We start from the raw sequence: 21,042 nt of genomic DNA on the forward strand, positions 1-21,042 counted from the left end.
AACAGAAAATTCAGTTTCTATCACTATTAAGGTTGAATAATAGTTATTTATTTGTATATCTAGAGTGAAAAGTGTCATTTTTTCTTCCTGAGGGGAAAAGTTTGAAGCCCGAGGCGAAGCCGAGGGCAACAAATTCCCTGAGGGAGAAAAAAACATTTTCCACTCGTGATGTACACAACATTTTTCCTCCACCTACATTTTTTTATAGAAACTTTTATATGTTACAGCCTAGGCTAAGCATAGAAGCATAGATAAAATGGGATTATTCAGCCCCTGTAATTCAGTACAGATAAATTCTAAACTACAGTAGAACTCCAATTATTCGAACTCTGACTATCCGAATCGCCGATTATCCGAATCACTTTCAGAAGAAAAATTGTCCAAAGAAGTCTAAGTGCCTACTATTCTTCCCCCCGCGAAGCCAGTGTTTGCGCGTTCGCTCACTATTGTTTTTCCCTCCGCGAAGTAAGAGTAGTAAAACATGTGAAAATGTAATGTTTCTTTCATTTAATTCAATAAAAAAATAGTGCAATATCAAAACGTAGCTTTTTTTCTCTCCAATGGCAATTTTTCAAAAAAACTCCGATTATCCAAATATTTGATTATCCGAATGGGTCCCGGTCCCCATCAATTCGGATAATTGGAGTTCTACTGTACCTGACTAGCATAATACTTTCTTTCGACTTTTATAGATTCTCGAGACCAAACAACCTAATGGATGGATTCAAAACCCTACATATTATTTCAAAACGGCGTCATGTTTTGCAATCATTTTACCTCAACCCCAAGGTAAAGCTGGAACTTATCAGCATTTGACCATCGTAGAGAACGGAGTTCAAAAGCCGTTAACATCTGGATTGAGAACTGTTGATTCAATTGTTGTATATGATACTAAACGCTCCTTGATGTAAGTAAGCTCAAATTACATTCACAGTACCTAGGTATTCATTGAAATTTGGATTGGAAACTTACATTTTATTTTGTGGAGCTAGGACTTACAAGTCCTCTCCACCATTCAACCTCCAATAAAGTGATACCGAAGCATTGGGAAAACAGGAGCTTTGAATGTATATTTATCGATATTATTTTGTCTAGGCCTAATAGTTACTTACTCCTGGGGTGAGGTACTTCATTACCATTCAATTTCATTTTTTGCACTTTGAAGAGTGAAATTTGGGAAGGTATCCCTTCGAAAGCAATCGAAAGGTTTTCGGAAGCAATCTAATAGATCAGTAATTAATTCTTGACATAAGCTTAGGATTACTTACTCAACGAGCTGGAATCATTAATCAACTAGTAATATCAATGAATAGCAGTTCATTTATGGGTATCTTCAAAGTTAAATGTAACTCACGTTTACCACGAGATCTTTCGATCATCTTTTGGTTGTGATTCTTGGACTCCATCTCATTGTCACATACTCACATAAGACACATCACCTAGTCTAATAATACAATCAAAAAATAGCTTCCCAGGCGAGAAATATCTTTTTAAATGTAAGAAGCATATCCTTTGATGTTATATTCAAAGTGCTGAATAATAATTTCTGAAAAATGCCTAAACACTAATTAATATAATTATTAACACAGGGGTGTTGTACAGCCCTACTTGATTCTTATTATAACTCCTATAAATTTCGATAATTTCCAAAAATAGTTTCTACAGAACTTTTCTTTGTCCTAAAGTTCATATTCATAGAACATGAAGTTTCAACTGAAATTATGAGAGTTTTGAGAATTATTATTGGAACACTCATGCTTAATCATATTACATGAGAGAATGCAGTTATACCGATACTACATTATTATATGATTATTAGAGTTGCCATTCTTTGACGACGAACGAGATTATTGGTTGAAGCAAAATATACTAGAACTGTGATTGCAATAACAGTGGGAATGCTACAGTATTCAAATGATGTCAACAATATTGGTGATATTGAAAAATCCAAAATTATTTTGTTTCTTCATTCCAGCTACTATCTCGCTACTAATCTGACAAACGTGAACAGCCTTCATTTGTATGTGATCAAAGATGACGGATCGCAACCTGAAAAGTGTCTCTCCTGTGATATCTGTCCAGCATCTGTTGAAGTCTCTATGAGTAAAAATTACTCTTACTATATATTAACTTGTAAAGGACCTGGCCCTCCCACTTACAATGTGTACTCCAATGTGAGTGAACAACATAGTTTATTGCTTATAGTCCAGTCAAAAGGTCTTAGTGAGTTTCCAAAATTTTCAAAGAATCCTTGAAAAATCCTCTTTTTTTGAAAATGTTTAGCTCCAAAACCAGAGATCATGGAGTCCTGCTTGACGTTCGACTTATTGAAAATTTTATTTTCTTTAATTTTGTAGAGAATGATTCTTCAGTACTTTGGAAATCGTGCTTAAATTTGGTGGTTTTTGGGGATTTTAGGGGTGAAGCCGTCCTCTGGCGTGTCAGAAGATTGCAGATTCGAATTCAGCGCCCCAAAATACATACAAAACCGACGACAAAAATTATTTCGTGGCTGTCTCCTGAAATGGACCATTTGATTGGACTATAAAATAAATTAAGATAGATAATCTTTTGACGGGAGACAAACCTCCCCACTTGGAGAAGCAATACCTCTAAATAGCATTTTTGAGTTTGAATTGCTTACCTGGTGGTTTAGAACACTTCTAAAACATTTTACTCACCACTTAACATTAATTTCAATCATCTATGCACAAGCCTGGAGATAATGTATGTATCACCCTTGGAAAAAACTATGATATTGAAGTTTTCTCAAGGAATCTATAAGGAAAAAGTCATAGAAAATTTACTTATTATTACGTTCTCATTCATAAGTTCGTTGACTATGATTGATTTTGAGGATCTACTGTATTCGGATTTTCAATCTTGTTCCCACGATTTGTAATTTATTGGTTGAACACGTTATTCATGTTTATTGACCATACAAAACAACTTCTGACTTGGAGGGATATGCGGAGCAGAGAAAAGTTGGGATACAGCGGTGACGATGTTGTATTGCTACAGCAGACAGTGTTCTGTAGTCTTTAGAGAGTGTTCAACTGCTCATGACACGCGTTGGCCCTGATGGGATTGGGCTGGTGCTTGAGCTCTCATGGGTTGAGCTCTTTTGGGTTCGTTCTGGCTACCGTCTCAGGTAGTACTGGATCCACCAGTTGCTGGTGCTGGTTCTCATGGTGAAGGGAAAAGGCCAACCAGGGGGAACCATAACACACACAAGATGTAAGACTCCATCCCTGGAAGTAGCCTGGCTTATGGAAGTACGGCTGGGTGAAGGCTCCAGACTATGTAAGGTTCATGACTTGACCGAGTAACCAGAACTCTCTGTCTCTGGGAGTAGCTGGGCACAGTGGAGCATCTGGTGGAGTTTCTGGGTCGCCAGTGAGAGACCAGACTATGGGAACCTGGGTACCCTCGTCTCTGGGAGTAGCAAGCATGTGACACTCCCGGGAGGCCAGACCTTGAGACCCAGACTGTGGGAATCGGGTAACACCTCTGTCTCTGGAAGTAGCATCATAGCATGTCGAGAAATCCTCTCACTGGTCTCTCTTTCCGAATTCCAAAACACTCTCGCTCCTTTTTGGGTGCCCGTGTGGTGGACGTGCAAACGCCCGCCACGGAGACGTATACAATTGGGAGCCACAAGTATTTTTGCTCGTCTGTAGTTGAGTTATAGGATACATCCAAGCTTGCTTAGCCCATGTACTGCCGGAACTGTATAGTGGTGGTTCCACTCCTCCATAATTCTTGCCTACCGATTTGGCAGTGCCATTGCGTGATAGTTCATATGTCACACCTCACGGGATATGCACATAGCAGGTGCCCACTTGGAGGTGTGACGATAATGTATGGTGTCAAGGCCAGATCCATGCTCATGATACGCATACGTAGTTTCCTCTTCGAACGCACTGACTCAATCTGAGTCGATTGAGTCTGGTTGTCAAATTTGCAACTGTGATTCATTCTATGACTATTGATCACTGTGATAATTGACTGATATCCCTCCATTTCTCTGCTTCGTATGTATGTATTGTATGTACTACAAGATTGAACTTGATCTCTGAGGGTGTGTGCACACAGGAAGTGGTCAGGCGTTCCATTCCGACTTTCACATTCTTAGAAATTTTAGAAATTGAATGCATGAGAACTAGAGGTTTTTTTTAAGTTTCCACAAGGAAGAGATGCTTACCATATTTTTAAATTTATACTGAAGCAACAGATATCAGCTTTCTGTCTGATAGTAGACCAATATTGTTTTTCTTCAGATTATTTTCATTTGAGAAATAGCTATAAAATCATACTCTTATATATTTGACCGCTGACATCTGTCCATATAGATAACGCATGATCGCCCTCTGTGTGCACACACCTATTATAATCCAATTTCTCAGATAAAGCTGAAAAATATGGTTTAATGAAACAAGAGTTTCTATCTATATTGGTCATTTTTATATTCAAGAGTCATTATTAATTTTTGGCGTTCTCCTTATCAGCTATAGACTGGAGAGTTTGTCATGGAATTGTTAGATAACAAGGAAGCAAAAGATCTGCAGCAGCAGCTTCTTTTACCAACTTCATATAAGTATGATGTAACATTGGCCGATGGTGTGAGCAACGCATCTGTTTATCTCAGACTGCCTCCAAACCTTAACGAAGCCAAAAAATACCCATTACTGCTGCTTATGTGCTCCGAACGCATGACCACCCTCTGTGCCAAAAACCTATTATTATAATTCATTTTTTCAGATTGAGCTGAAAAATTTGTATTGATCATTTTTTTATTCAAGAGTCATTATTAATTTTTGACATTCTCCTTATCGGTTATAGACTGGAGAGTTTGTCATGGAATTGATAAACAACAATGGAACAAAAGAGCTGCTGCAGCAGCTTCTTTTACCAACTTCATATAAGTATGAAATAACTTTGGCTGACGGTGTGAACAATGCTTCTGTCTATCTCAAACTACCTCCAAACTTCAACGAAGCCAAAAAATACCCATTATTGCTGCAAATGTGAGTTGAGACTTCTCAAATACTGTGTATCAAAAATAAGAATACAGCTATCATATTCCTGTATATGTATCTGTCATAAGTATATGTCATATGTATCCTGTTCATCTATAGGTATTATTCATATAGTACTGTTGTTGACGATATTGGTTCAAGGTGGCTGTCATATAACAGCACTATATTATTCTGAATAAATCAATTCGAGGCTTGAGGAAAAAATCCAGGTTGCCAAAAATATAATTGTGTGATTTTGAAACCTTTCCGTGTGAGCCCATGTGGTTGAATATTAGTTATTTGTATATCTAGAGTGAAAAGTACGACTTTTTCTCCCTGAGGGAAAAAGTTTGAAGCCCGAGGCGAAGCCGAGGGCAACAATTTTCCTGAGAGAGAAAAAGTATTTTTCGCTCGTGATGTACACAACATTTTTCCTCCATCTACATTTTTTTATAGAAACTGCAAATTAAATCATTCTAATAACTTACGTATTGGTGACAATGTTTCCTAACAACATAACCTAAAAACTAAAACCTAAAAACCGGTAGTCTGATAGGCACTGCTGATTGCGCTATCTATCGGCCAAAGTTGTAACAATCATATCAGCTGAGCTACCAAAAATGGCTGACTCCAGATCACGCGGTTCAGATTTGAATTGCAGAATGCAGATCAAAAATATTTGTTGGCTGGTATTTTGAATAGAATAAAATATTTTAAAAATTGTATAAATTTTTATCGTCTACCAATATTAAGAATATAATATCATACAAACTTATATTTCATGATTTGTTCAAATTTCTGGTTGTGGTATTGAATTCAGTTGACTCAATGACAGACACCTCTATTACGCTTTCTCATCTGAGCTTAGACCTTCTAACCTATTACCATGTAAGTTTTTTAAATAGAGATGCTTCCCATGTTATTTAAATGGAGTCACTTTTACTCCCTAGGGAGGTTTTCTGTTTTTTACTACCTAGAGCGAAAAAGTGACACTTTAGTATTATGTTTCAGGGAGTAAAGTAAGTACTTTAGACAGTAGGTGGAGGAAAAATAAATTTCACTTTACAACACAGTCGATTGAGGATTATTGATCACTCTCTTGGACTTGTATGAAAAGTTTGCAACATTGAAAATTTGTTAACGTATATATTTTGTTCAAGTCACAAAAATTATTTTATTCCATAGTGTCACAATGCATTTCATAACTAGTAAAGAAAATTGCTTTTAGAGCTAGTTTTTCAATGCGTGATCTTTGTTGAAGATCTTATTGTCCAGCAAGCAGCTTAGGCACTTGACCACTGTTCATCGAAGCGTGCAGCCTTGTTTCATTTTGCTCCGGTTACAATGGGGGCTCTCTGATCAAAGCTGAGAGCCAGTTTGGTCTGAAGTTGTTGAATGGAGCAGAACACAGCTGAAGTAAACGCGACTTGTGATGCAGACATTCTACCTGCTTCTGCTACAACTTCAAGATACACCTTTCCTTTGCTGTAATCAAGGAAAGAGGTGTGTTGCATCAAAGTTCAGCGCTGGTGAAAAGGCTAGGTTCCAGCGACTTCATTTGCACTCTATGGCAGCTATCCAGCTTGTTGCAACTTGCAACAACAGATTAGATTTTGACAGAAATCTAACAGAGCTCAAAAATATTTCGAAGTGGATTGGAATAGGAGAAGAAAGGCATCTAGAGACCGGACCAATTTGTTCCATATCGATAGCTGTGTTTCTGACGACTCCAGAGAGCCAGTTACTTGTAAGAGAGTATCCAGTAAGGTGACTCATGGCGAAGTCGAGAGAAGTCCAACGACACCATTTCGAGGTGGCGGACACCACCCTTGTCCACGAGAGGGACCTGGTTACCAAACTGTTATTCATCCTGTCTCATCACGCCCAACCCTGTTAGGCAGTGCGAAAGCACGGCCCCTCTTACCTGAAAGGAGAAATCGTCTCAAGAAGGCATTCAATACCCAGAATAGTTGTATAGTATAATGCTTCAAAACTGTCACCTAAATAATAATAATATCGAGTGACCTGGCTGGCTCAGGTCTGGTGTCAGAGTTTTCAGGTCGCAACTGATCAATTTCAGGGCCTCTGACATGACCTAACGACTGCTTTTTAGGCAGCCGGGACCGACGGCTTAACGTGTCCATTCGAAACACGGGAGTGGCTCGAGATAAATATCTTGCCCGGGCCGTGATTTGAACCCGGGCCTCTGAATCATGAAGCCAGCATCTGATCCACTCGACTACGGTCACTCCTACCTTACCAATGTCTGTTATTTGCATTCCTCGCCTTCTATCTTGTGAATCAAATACATTAGTGTGATATTACCATCAAAACATGATTCAACTGAATATTTATGAATTATTCTGATGCTCTATCATATTCATCCACAGTATACAAACGATTTCCGACAGTGCGAAGTTGTAAAAGGATAGTGCTGTCTGCTTTGTCTAACATTGATGGCAAACCGAGTTGACTTTGAAACTTAAATCTCACTATTCCCTCCGGAACACAAACCTTATAATAAGACACGATCATCTCTGTATTTGATAACGATCTAGATTCAATTTTGAATTCCAGATGGTCATTCCCTGATCAGAAGGAGGTTGAAGATGAGTATGATGCTCCAGATTTCTATGATTATTTGGCAACAGCAATGGATGTGGTTGTGGTGTACCTTGATGTCAGAGGGAGCTCTAGGAGAGGAGATAGCTACACTTTTTCTATCTATAAGAAATCGGGTCAACTTGAAGTTGAGGACCACATTTTTGTGACCAAGTAAGTGAATCTTCGACCATTTTTATACACACACTAGTGAAACCTTAGAAGAATCTCTCGTTGTAATATGCAAATAACTTATGCATTCAGAGTTTCGAATTATGATGACAAGAGCATATTTCTCTCATTTGAAATGGATATAGCATGTCTACAAAAAATCTTCTACAGATTGAAAAGCTGCACTCCATTTAATGTTTCATTCTTGTACTTCATTTTGAAGACCCTTTTATGATCATTTCTCAAATTACCTATCCACTGCAATTATATGAATTATAACTGTTACCAAAATAAGAGCCTAAGCAATCAAACAATCAAATCAAATATTTTTATTGCAGAAGGATCTTGAGATCGTCAAGAGCATTACAATAGTTGAAATTCAACATCTATATACATAGTATATAGTCCATTATCCATTATAGTCCAATTTATAGTCCATTGAGTACCTCATAGTCATAGTGAAAAAATTATGCAATATCTTTTGTTTGTGATAAAGTTCAATGTCTAGTTCCTACTATAGTGATCTTTGAACTGTCAGCATAGGTTGAACGAGGAGTGTTGATGATAGGGAATGAATATTTGAAATGAATTTTCCTATGGAAAGCTGATGCAATGCTTTATAGAGGGGTCAAAAAATATAGTGGAGTGGCGAAGGAATAGGGTGGGGAAGAAAGTGGTTGAATTGATGCATGTCTCCGGTTCCTCCTACACTAGATACCTACGCCGCTCCGCTGAGTTTTGACAAAAAAATCTGGTGTAGCGCACTCACACAACTTTCCCTGCCGTTATGAAAATTGATCACCTGACGCTAGTGTTCACGCTAGTGTTCTGAAGCTGCGTACATATATACGCGCTTCCAACCCGCTCCGCGCACGCTCCGCCCCCGCGCTGTACTAGCACCGATCATCAACGTTACGGAAGATGTTAGCTCTTCTCGCGTTCCACTCTTGCTCCCCGGTCGATCATTAATCGCTCTGCTCGAGTGACGTTCGGTTGCGGAGCAGAGCGAAAGTCTGTATGCACCTTTAGATCTGAGCCAGCTGGTGACAGTACTATAACGCTGAAGACACACGAGCTCTGCTATCTCTTCATAGTGAATGATTTATTAGAATCAACAGTTTGCAATTGAATAATCACATTTTCTCGAATTTCGAGCTTATTTCCATTTCTGGGTGAATATGTTACTGAAATTAATTGTAGAGATTTTCATGCTAAAGCCTTTCCACTTGAAATTTTTTGTTTAAAATGTATCTGAATACTGATAATTGAGAATCTAAAATCAAACTTTGCATAGGTGGGGCGAAGCTCCTGAAATTTTTACAGATATGGGACTTGATGGTTGATAGAGCTTATCAATGACTATTTTAGGTATTGATTCAATCAAAATCGTTGGAGCCGTTTTCGAAAAAATCGCGAATAACCCTGTTTTTGACAACATTTCCGCCATTTTAGCCACAATCTTGAATCGCATTTGGTTGAAATTTTTCGTGTCGGATACTTATAGTGTGAGGACCTCAAGTTCCAAATTTCAAGTCATTCCGTTGATTAGGAGATGAGATATCGTGTACACAGACGCACATACACTCATATATACACACACACACACACACACACACACACACACACACACACACACACACACACCCATACAGACCAATAATCAAAAACCACTTTTTTGGACTCAGGGGTCCTTGAAACGCATTGAAATTTAGAAATTGGGGTACCTTAATTTTTTTCGGGAAGCAATACTTTCCTTACCTATGGTATTAGGGCAAGGAAAGTAATATCAAAGCATCAATCTTCATGCAACACTCTCCATAGTTGGATTGTAACCAACCCGCTTTATCCAGTTTATCTGTGCATTCGGTTACCTGTAACTGCCATATTGTTGAACGTGTAGAAGACTTCAGATACTTTGGTGTTATCTTATAATAGATTCAATTGGGTACCTCAAATCCAGAGACTAAATAATAAAATAAGAATGTTACTGTATGCATTCTGTCAGATTAGTCAGGTGTTGACTGAGGCTCAGTGCAGAACCCTATACAGGGTGTTTACGAACTCGCTACCAATGCTCTAGGGCATTGTTCCTGGGTAAAAAACATATCTGAATATCATATTTAAATTGCCCGGAAGTCTTCAGTTACTTACACAGCGGCCATTTCGCTTTTTTCACTTATAATTTTCTTTCAAAATAATGCTTAAACATACTAAATTGAAACTATGCACGATCATTTATGACAACTAGACAAAGCTACAAAAAATTTCGATAATTTTTCCAAGTCCTAAAACCCTCCGTCAGGCGCACCTATGGCCGAACCGAAATCGGGCGCACCCGGCCTGAGAGGCCACCTTCATATTCTAACCACCACTCCACACTAGATCAATTATAATTCAAAATACTAATAGGGTAATGATTGGTAGGATCTATTCTAAGTAAATATACCAAACATATTACAAAAAATTGATTTTTCCAACACTACTAGTATGGTTAAACTTAAAAATGAAAATTATCAATTGTAAAAGAAAAAATATTTTTTTTTTTAGAAATTTAGGCTATTTGTTGAAATTATTGGAACTAATCTTCAATAATTAGTCACTGTGATGTTGAGGCTCCCAAATTAGCTGCAGTCAAACAGGTTTGGCACAGTGGCCTAATTTGTCATCCTAATCTGTCATTTTTTCTAATTTGTCATTCTCCTGAATCCTGTTTCAGTCACACATACTCCACACTTTCTTCTTTTGGGAAGTATTGTTGGTCATTCAAGTTCATTGTTGTTTCAAGTTCATTGGGCAAAAACCTTTTCAAGCTAGTTTGCAATTGAATTGGCATTCCACTTGTATTGGGACTTCGCCGGGCTAATTGTCCCATCACAAGCTGATGAGACAAAGTTTTTAGATATATTCTCCTTTTCTGAGGTTCAAGTTGATTTCCAATCGAGATCACCTGTGCATTGATGCACAACATTCAACATTCAGGTAGGCATAAAAAATAAACATTGGCCAGCATCTTGTGTTTATGACATAATCAGGCGCATGTGGCCTGTGAAGCCATGTTGAAATAACACGAACTTTGCAAAAGTTGGCGACTGACTGAGGCTGGCATGTTGTGAGGTTGATAGATTTAGACGAAAAAATGGAGTGGTGGTGTGCTCGGCCGACTGTATGGAGTGAAGAGGGAAATTATATTGTTGGTTGGCCTCTGAGGCCGGCTGCGCCCGACGGAGGGTGAAACAAAAAGGAGGCCATTTAAAATTTTGTTTCTTAAATAACTCAGAAACCGTTGGTTTTACAAAAACTTTACAAAAATAACTGTTTTTAGTAAATTTAATTGCTTATCGATTGATACCAGATTTTTCAAAGATTAGACCAATTTTAACTGAGAAATGGCAGCTTTAGTGGTTTGTGACCCACCTTTAGAGGGTAAGGGGTAAGAGGGTAACGTTATTTTATTGTTTGTAATGTCCTACAATCGCTTACAATTAACATGCAATGCAAATAGAGATTGTCGCATCATTGCGGCGACTCTATCAGCATGATTTGGTTTGCATGATTTTGTATTTAATTCGAGCGGAAAGCTTCTTTATCGCTCTCGTCAAAATTACCACACTCCCCTACATGTCGCGTGGTAACCGTTTTGACTCGAACAATAATGTAACGTTTTACGCTCGTAATACATAAATAACTATTTCATCCATTCAATGTCAACAAATTATTATTAATGTCAACAAAAAATCAATATACAATTCATATTCACAAACATAAAATACAAATTCTTTATAAAATAATGAATATAAAATATCATATTCTAAATAATATTGTTGCATCCCTCTTTAAGCAGAGCTTGTGATGAGGGATGGTGTATCTCTAGAATGTTGGATAGCATAAGATACTAATATACATCGTAATATTAATAACATAATTAGATTTTATAATTTTACATTACAATATCAAGAAAAAAAGAAAAAAGAAAATTCCATTCTCTTGTGCTATTTTCATACAAATGTTGCTCTTGTAATCAGTATAGGCCTAATTGAGATTCAACTATATGTTCTACATCAAAGATAAAGATCACCAATATTTAAAAATAAAACAACAAATTCTCTTCTGCTCTGTTATACTAAGTAAGATATGTATTTTAAGAATAGAATTGAGATTTACAAACAGATTTGAGAAATAAATCAAAATTAGTCTTCATTTTGTCTCCCTAATAAGTAGTGTCGAAGATACTGTCTAAAAGTTTTGAAAGTGAAAGAATAATAACAAATTGGTATACATTGGGATGCTCCAGAAACTTCAAGCAACAGACGGTTTAAAAGTCTAGGACCATAATACGCTGCATGAGCACTGGCAGCCGCTGTTCTACAAGGTGGTTCTAGCAAAAATCTCTCAGATTGTCATGCATTGTTTCAAAGTAGATGAATTCTTATCTGATTAACCTTTTGTATTTTTACTCAAGCAATTATTTTTCTCAAGTCAAGTTCCAATCATTCATTATTTAATTCATCACCTTCCTCATATATGTTTCACGGAATGTTCTAAAGTTTTTCAGGAATGTTCAGTTTAGCTTATGTATTATTTCATCATTCTCATTCCTGTACTGATGTTCGACTGCTGTTATTCTACTTTTATATCATTCAGAAAAAACTAATATTTAATACTCGTCTCATGATATCGTTAGAGAGCTGATGAAGAAACACTCGTATATTGATCCACAACGCATTGCAGTTATGGGAGAGGACTATGGAGGCTGGGTTGCTACCATGATTCTAGCGAGAGACACCGAAAACGTTTTCAAATGTGGAATAGCCATGAATCCAATCACAAATTTCATGTATTATGGTAAGAGGACAAATTTTAGGCTACCGACACTCCGGTGAATAATCTAGTTCAATTGAACTATGATGATGATTATCATCCAAGAAACGAAATATTTAAAACATATATTGTTACACACATAATGCTGGCTGAATAGTGAAGTGTTGAATTAGAATTGATAGAGTGGAATTTCTCCATCATTGAAAAACAAAGTTTTTTTGTCACGAATCCACATGTATTAGACATTTATACAGGACTGCAGTTTTGTGTTGAAACCAACGCGTCTTCAGCTACATGCTGAACACACTACAGTACAGCTGAAGACGTGTCGTTGGTTTCAACACGAAACTGCAGTCCTGTATAAATGTCTAATAAATGTGGATGTGACAAAAATAAAACTGTGTTTCTTGAAATAGTGGAGTGGTAGAGTGTAAGTTAGATTATGAACATTATGATCATAACCTCTAGACTGCTCATATTATTACAAATTAGAGATAGAAACAGTTTTGGATGAATACCTGTTGGTTCATCCCGAATTATGAAATTAATTACTGCCAATGAATGGATAAACTACTGTCCAAACTTCTGTACGTCATCAAATAGAGAGATCATTCTACTCATATATTATTTGACTGAATAGTATCTTTCACGTAATTCCAACTTAGGTTGGTCGGAAATCATTGGAAATACAATAATGAACATCAGTCATTTTTCAATAGAGCTCAAGTAACTCATACAATCTAACTAGGCTATAATTTTCTCAAGGTTGAGAGTCGTTGATGATTAATATTTTGCTGTTCAGTTTATGGTAGAATCAGTATTGAAATTGAGAAATTGGTTGTTGATCATTGCAAGATCTCAAGTACAGTATCTGGTAGCTTGGAACTGCTATAAAACTCCATATCAATCAATCAATAATGTAATCAATAATCAATCAATATGAGCACTGTTGAACAAGAGTTGAATACTCACGTCTCCGCAGAGGAAAATGACAGAGGAGATAATAAGTTCGTAGTAAACTCCAATAAGTTCGATTTAAAATATGTTATCAACTTCAATTCCTCTCCCATTAATCAAAAATTAAAATCTCCCACAAATCGTTGTTCTCTCATACCTCTCTTTTCTTGATCTCTTCTTCTCTGTGAGACACCCGATATATCTATCCTACGTAGTTATAAGTTCGATTTACACTTTTTGTCAAATAATCGAATGTAATGAAGTGAATTGATGTTGATTTTCCTATCCAGATGCCTTTGTTACTGAAAAATTTTTGGGTCTGCTCGCGGATAATCCAGCAGGCTACAACTACACTGATGTTACACAGCTTTATGAAGGCTTTAGAGGGAAGAAGTTTCTGCTGATGGCAGGGACATTAGCTGCTGAATCTCTGTATCTGCACAGTGCGGCCCTTGCTAGGAGTTTGGAGATGAATCTTGTTCCTTTCCGATTCATGGTAAATACAAATATGTTCTCCACAAAAATGCACTCTCATTAAACAATACAAACACATTTATCCCATGGACAATATTCAATAACATCATAGCCTAGAATATTCAAATAATACATTTAGGCCCAGTTTCTAGGATTCAATGTATTAAATCTATGGTTCAATAGTCCATTAGATTCAAAAAGTGAGATCCTCGTTATAATGGTAGTAGAGGAAGAAAGGAGAACAGCGATGCCGATTCTCTGCCATGTCACTGCCTTCTATAGAGAAAAGCTGATACCAGTATATTTGATGTGATATCAACTGTTCATTGTTGTTTGAAATAGTAAATCATATTCTATTCATCATGAAAAAATATTTTTCCATAATTGAATACTAGATTCTCATAAAAAGGAGATTGGATATTTCCGGAACTAATAATATTTCTACATTGTTCATCTACCATTATGACGTGGACCTCACTATAGAATCCGAGTCTTATTTTTCTGGAAACAATGTCTAATTCATAGAAAATATTTTTATGATTTGAGGACATGCTGTTATGATTCACATCATATTCGGTCACATAGTTGATTCTCTCCAGTAGTGAGTCGAAATTATAGAGAATGATCCAATTGTCACTTAGTAGGCCTACGGACCCAGTGATGATAATTTTCAACTGGTTTTTACTTTTGAGTAGAAGTCAAGGAAATTTTGAGGTACGTTGAGTGGTAGAGAGGACTTATAAGTCCTAACTCCGCCCAATAGAGAATTTTTCATTCCATTTCCCGTACAATACACTATTATTTTTATGGGAACACTTATGCTGGAAATACGAATTATTTTCCTTATGCTCCTCTTTTCGTTCCAGTTTTGTTCGGTTTCATCTTCGGTAGGCTGGGTTCCATGCAGATAGTATAGAATGAAAAGTTCTATAATAATCATTTATAAAATGACATTCCATCTTCGATGTTTTGCTCTGGTTGGTCAATTATATTGTGTGATAATTGTTTAAATGAAAAAGACTAAGAAATTGTCAAAAAACCACAGATTTATTGATACTTAGAAAGACCGGTTTCGGTTATTACACCATTGTCAATCTCTGATAAACAATCCCAGTTTCTCAGTTTGTTTGTAAAACAATTCCAGTTTCTCAGAGATTGACAATGGTTTAATAACCGAAACCGGTCTCTCTAAGTATCAATGAATCTGTGTTTTTTTGACAATAATTTCTTAGTCTTTTTCATTCAATATGAATAGTTACCACAATATCAACTTCTCAACTACACAAAAAGTGATAATTGTTTCTCAGAGCAGAAGGTCGAGGGACAGACAAATCTGAGGATCTGGTAGGTCACACTACCCGTGAAATGATAAATTGTCTGATCTATTTATAAATTGCTATTTATTTTATTTAATGCTATACCGTAATGTTGCCGACAAAGACTATGAAACTTGTAGAGAACTGAATTTTCGCCTCAATAATGACACTAATTTCAAATGTATTAATTTTAGGAACTGGGGTTGCGTAGTGAACCAATATAAGCACTACACCTGCAGATTCATGATTGTTTCATGCACTCGTAATTACCTACTTCAAATTCCCATAGTTTTCACTTCCCAAATTGATAAAATAACTTTGTATTGTGAATGAGGTAATACTGCAGTGATCAATGATAATAATAATTAGTAAGTTGATTAGTATGCATTGATGAAAATCCCTACCACTGCCTATCTTATCGATAAAGAATAGTGTCACCTTTCACTCTATAATAAATATATCATTTGCTTTTTTGTAGCCTTTCATTGAAGAAAGATATCCTGACTCAAGTTGGTCAATTGCAAACATTGCAATCTTCTACTATATGGAAATAGTTCAATTCTTGTCGGAATTCTATGGAGTGGTACCAAAAACCAAAGCCTGAAAATGCAATGTCGGACATCAATCATTCAATACTATCATTACAATATTATCTATCTATTTTAGTCATAAGGGGTATTCACGATCCTGAGTTAGCTATCTAAGGAATATATGCACCATCTACATTGAACGCTAAACAGCAATTACTTACTGGTCACATTCATTCTGATTAGTTACATTTCAGGTTTAAATGATTTGATGATTTATCGCGGTTTGAACTGAGATGGTGCATATGGGCCTTAGTCGAGCTATTTCTCAATAATTGGAATCTGCTTTTTCTGTAATGTACTATATTATAAATCAATAAACTATACTATACTACGTTTTTGGAAAGGGTACATGGAGTTTTTTTTTCTTGATACCCATGGCATTGACTTGAATTGAATTGATTATGGAGACAACATTGAATTGATGATTACAGACAACAGCAGAACTTTTCACTTTTCAGCAGACAATTCACTCAGAACTTATTAGGCCTGAACCAATTATAACTAATAATAAGGCTAACTTGTTGTCTTGGAATTCACAGGGTCTTAATAAAATTAAAAAAATTAAATTAATAAAATTGACTATCTTGAAATAACTGCTGAAGAAAATAGGCTGGATATGATTGTAATCAGTGAGCATTGGATTTATGAAGAGGAAATGAATAATATTAGTATTGGAGACTTTAGAACAGGATTGTATTATTGTAGATCAAGTCACATCCGTGGTGGTACTGCTATTAATATAAAGAATTCATTTGTATTCAATGAACTGAAAAACATAAAAGATTTATCAGTTGAAATGGTTTGTGAGGCTTGTCCCCTCAAGATACCTCAAGAAATATTTGCGATTGTTTTGTCTGTCTATAGACCATATAGTAGGGATGTAAATAATTTAATAATTTTCTACTCATTCTAAATCAAATGTTGAGTTTCCTGTTTACTTTTAAAACAATTAATGTTATTCTTCGTGCAGATTTAAATGTTCAGTCTAGTCAAAGAGATGATCTGATTAATTTATTAATAAGTAGTATTAACTTGCATGTAACTACGCATGAGATTACAAGGCCTAATGATACAGGTGGGCTCATGCATTGATAATATTGTAACAGACATCCATTCTAGTAGATGGGAAATATTGTAGTTGATGGGGCATCACACCTCTCTTTGATGATCTTGGCTGGCTTGAACCAGAGAAAACTCTGAGATTAAACTGAGGGAGCGTCGAAAGTTCTTCATTCTCTGTCTGACTTTCAAGGTGTTAGTTCTGGATGAGGTACCAGGCTACCTTCGCGAATCTTTCACACTGATTTCAAGTGTTAATCCAGGACGAGCAACAAGATCACACCAATATAAGCTGCAAATTTCATTGCATCGAACAGCAATTTTCAATCATTCACAAGAATGGAATGAGTTGCCTGAAAATATTGTGGGCTACTATCCGGCTCATTGTCTAATTTCAAAAAAGGCTCTACCAACATCTCAGTACTTACCAAGCTTAGAGTGTAGGATTCGGAATTTATGTTTTGTATGTTTGTTCCTCATCTCCATTTTTTTGCGATTTTCATATAGAGTTTATGGATGGATTTGCAGCATTGTGAGCAGGTTTAGAGTGGTTATTACGTGGTAGGTCCAGAAAGTAAGTTCCTTTTGGTAATAAAATTAAATTGTGTACAGATACAGAAAAGTTATTTACTGCACAAAATTCTACAATTCTTAAACTACTTTCCACATAACTACCGAAATTTTGCAGACATTTGTCATAGCATTGCACAAGTTTTTGTATGCCTTCTTCATGGAAATTTGCCGCCTGTGTCTTCAACCAGTTGGGAACAGTTTCTTCCAGCTTGTCGAAATTTCAGTTTTCCGGTAACAATTTCATGCATTTGTGATCGTGAAATTTGGGGAAATTCTATAGCGAGAGCACTAATTGTAAACCTTCGGTTTTCATGGATCTTGTCATCAATCGCGTGAACCAGTTCTTCTGTAACCAAAGATGGACGCCCACTTCGTTCTTCAACAAGCACATCACACTTCGTTCTTCAACAAGCACTACGTCCGTCATTGAACTGACGGACCCATCTACTCACCATTGAATCACTCATCCCACTTTGTCCATAAACATCGCAAATTTGCCGATAAATTCCACTTGGGTTCACTTTCCTTGCATTCAGAAAACGAATCACAGACCTGATTTCACAAGCGGCGGGATTTTCAATCAACACTGATATTGTAAACAAGCACAACAAAACGTACGTGGCTGACAGCGATCTCCAAATGGCGCACGTTTCTACTCCTTGATACAGAGCGTTTACCGAATATGTGCGGAACTGCGATCGCAGCGCTGTAGCTGATATAAATTGAAACGGAACTTACTTTCTGGACGTGCTATCGTAAAATACCATCTGAATTTATTAAACCAATAATAGTTTGATTATGGGAACTTTTCTAACTTTTCTATCTTATACAATTATCTGTATAATTCCAGTACTCTTCTTCATCACCACTCTCTTTCACTTTTTTATTATTATTTTCTAAAATTTGTTTCAACAATGCTCTTCATTCTTCATCATATGTATCTAAATATTTTTCAATTGTAATGGGGTTATGCTTTTTTTGTCTTACTTCTATATTTTTCAATTATTTTACTTATTATTTTTTCTTTTGTACATTAAGAATTATATTTTTTATTTATTAATTTATTATCATTTTGTAATTCCGCAATGTTGTAATGTTATAAATGCAATAGGGTTTCCAAGACCTGGCATGTGATAAATAAATCAATCAATCAATCAACATCATGATTCCTGGTGAGTTTACTATCCACGAATATTCCCAGTAGTTGAACAGGCTGAAATAAATCTTAGTCCACATGTTCAGGTTCAGGTTCATGTTCAGGTGACACTGATTGTAAAGTGAAAAAATTAATTGCTCTGTTTCATTCCCATTAATAGTCTGCATATTAGCATCGAACCAAAATTTTGATTCCTGAAAGGCCCTATCAAGTTTATTTTCAACATTTTTCAAGACAACATCAGCGTGAACTAAGGTTGTGTTTTCTGTAGAGAATACAGAATTATGTATATGTTCTGTCAATAAACTCCTCTGGTTGCAATTCATTGGTAATCAGAGAAATTATTATTATTAAAGTTGGAGCTTTGATTTTTTCAGCATTGTTTTCAATTATGTATGTTAATGAAAATGAAAAATGACACAATTTATATTATCATTAGAAATGCCTTCTAATTCAACCTCTGTTTTATTTCAACTTCGTATATGACTAAAACAGTAATAATCCCTGGCATTTTTGTAAGTGGGTCGGTGATGGTCGATCATGAGGAGGGCGCCAAAAGTAACGCTTGCCCCCCCTAGAAAAATAGGTAGATCCGGCCCTGAATATCCGAATGTTTGTAGCACAATCAAAGATGGTATACAGTGAGCACAATGAGATCGTTATCTTTCTTGTTGAACTTTGCTGATTGTTATTAAAATTGGGTGTATTGTTACACAGTAAACTTGTACGTATTTCTACACGTATGTAGACGGAGAATAGCTGTATGTTCGACTAGTGCGACTCGAATTCCATTAGCTGTTGAGGTGGAAAGGTGACATCACTCACAAACATAGTCACTATATCATATTCGTTGAATATTCTAATAAAAACTAGAAATATTCGACTGCTATCGAATCCAGGAGAATTTTGCATGATGAATTTGTTAGGTTTCCTCACATTTTGGATAGTTTCAACTGAACTTTCAATGGTTAATGCAAAAAATCTGCTGAATTTAAGTGATCTAATTGACTCTCCATTAGGCGGCGACGTCTATAACGGCTTCTGGAAGTCTGGTGAGTGTTAGCAAATATCAACCATTTTTGTACTCAATTTAAAATTCATTTCATTCATTAAAAGCCTATTCACAAAATAATAGTGCAACTAATGAATAAATATGCGTGGATGTGCAAAGATAAGTCGAAATAAATCAGTCAGTTGATAATGGTTTGAATAATTGAAATTATGATATTGAAAGATATTTTTAAATCAAGTAAAATGTGAAAGGAAAAAAAATGTATGATTACAGTAAAACATAAAATTGACAATAGTTTGAGCTCAACGGTGCATGGGTGTTTCATAACTTCATTGTAATATTGTGTTGAGAACAAAAATCACAATAATAAAGATGAGTATGTGAAATGTAGTGCTGGTTGCATAGACGGCCATTACTAGGAGGTCTATTCATCAAGTAGATTCTTCTTTAAGCTTGAAATTTGATCATCAATCTAAAACGTTCATAGAGTTACATTTCATACATAACAGTAGGCCGTTTTCCTGGTGACAAATGATTTTGTCGGAGAAGGCTTAGTTGTTGAAATTGTGCTAGGCCCTGAGGTCTGCGGATTTTTATCTGATCAATAATGTGATACTAATTCTAGTGGTTTGAGGGTCTTAGAATTGAAAACATAGATATGCGGTTAACTGACTGCTCTTATAATAATGAGAATAATATAGAGAATATTACAAAATACATCTTTACATGGATAATCTAATAATCAATCTGTCTCTGAGAGACCAACACAACATGTCTTTAAGAGATCAAATACTATACGTCTTTAAGAGACCATATATACGGGGGCACATCTGATATTGTAGTCTTTAAGAGACCGAATATAAGAGACCATATATACGGGGGCACATCTGATATTGTAGTCTTTAAGAGACCGAATACTCATGTCTATAAGAGACCAAATACAATACGTCTTTAAGAACCAAATACAATACGTCTTTAAGAACCAGATACTCCTGTCTTCAAGAGACCGAATACACATGTCTTTAAGAGACCAAATACAATACGTCTTTAAGAGACCATATATACGGGGGCACATCTGATATTGTAGTGGGGGTATCAAGTACTTATGCTAAGATCTGTCGTCCTCGAGTCCAGTGTCCAAAGGGTGATGGATGATGATGAAGGGTGATGGCCTCCAGGCATCGGGCTAGTGGCGTAATGAATACAATACATACATACAAGTAGAATCATCAAATATGTATAATACAACAATACTATAAAATATTAATTACTCACCCTTAAATGGGTTTTCGACTGT

At 36.1% G+C, this 21,042-nt stretch overlaps 2 protein-coding genes across 2 annotated transcripts in view; both read left to right on the plus strand.

Moving 5' to 3' along the window:
- Positions 1 to 16,293, plus strand: part of LOC111054236 (venom dipeptidyl peptidase 4) — a 32,760-nt gene extending 16,467 nt beyond the window's left edge. Inside the window, exons 9-15 of the mRNA XM_039424757.1 lie at positions 693 to 907; positions 1,976 to 2,174; positions 4,843 to 5,027; positions 7,596 to 7,793; positions 12,472 to 12,632; positions 13,856 to 14,061; positions 15,834 to 16,293. Of these exons, the coding sequence (XP_039280691.1) occupies positions 693 to 907; positions 1,976 to 2,174; positions 4,843 to 5,027; positions 7,596 to 7,793; positions 12,472 to 12,632; positions 13,856 to 14,061; positions 15,834 to 15,959 (1,290 nt within the window). The 3' untranslated portion in view covers positions 15,960 to 16,293. The remainder of the gene's footprint in view (positions 1 to 692; positions 908 to 1,975; positions 2,175 to 4,842; positions 5,028 to 7,595; positions 7,794 to 12,471; positions 12,633 to 13,855; positions 14,062 to 15,833) is intronic.
- Positions 16,294 to 19,494: 3,201 nt separating this feature from the next.
- LOC111054238 (venom dipeptidyl peptidase 4-like) overlaps positions 19,495 to 21,042 on the plus strand; it is a 139,977-nt gene continuing 138,429 nt past the window's right edge. Inside the window, exon 1 of the mRNA XM_039424759.1 lies at positions 19,495 to 19,785. Coding sequence (XP_039280693.1) covers positions 19,644 to 19,785 — 142 coding nt within the window. The 5' untranslated portion in view covers positions 19,495 to 19,643. The remainder of the gene's footprint in view (positions 19,786 to 21,042) is intronic.

This window comes from Nilaparvata lugens, chromosome 3 (genome assembly GCF_014356525.2).
Source record: "Nilaparvata lugens isolate BPH chromosome 3, ASM1435652v1, whole genome shotgun sequence".
Lineage (NCBI taxonomy): Eukaryota > Metazoa > Arthropoda > Insecta > Hemiptera > Delphacidae > Nilaparvata > Nilaparvata lugens.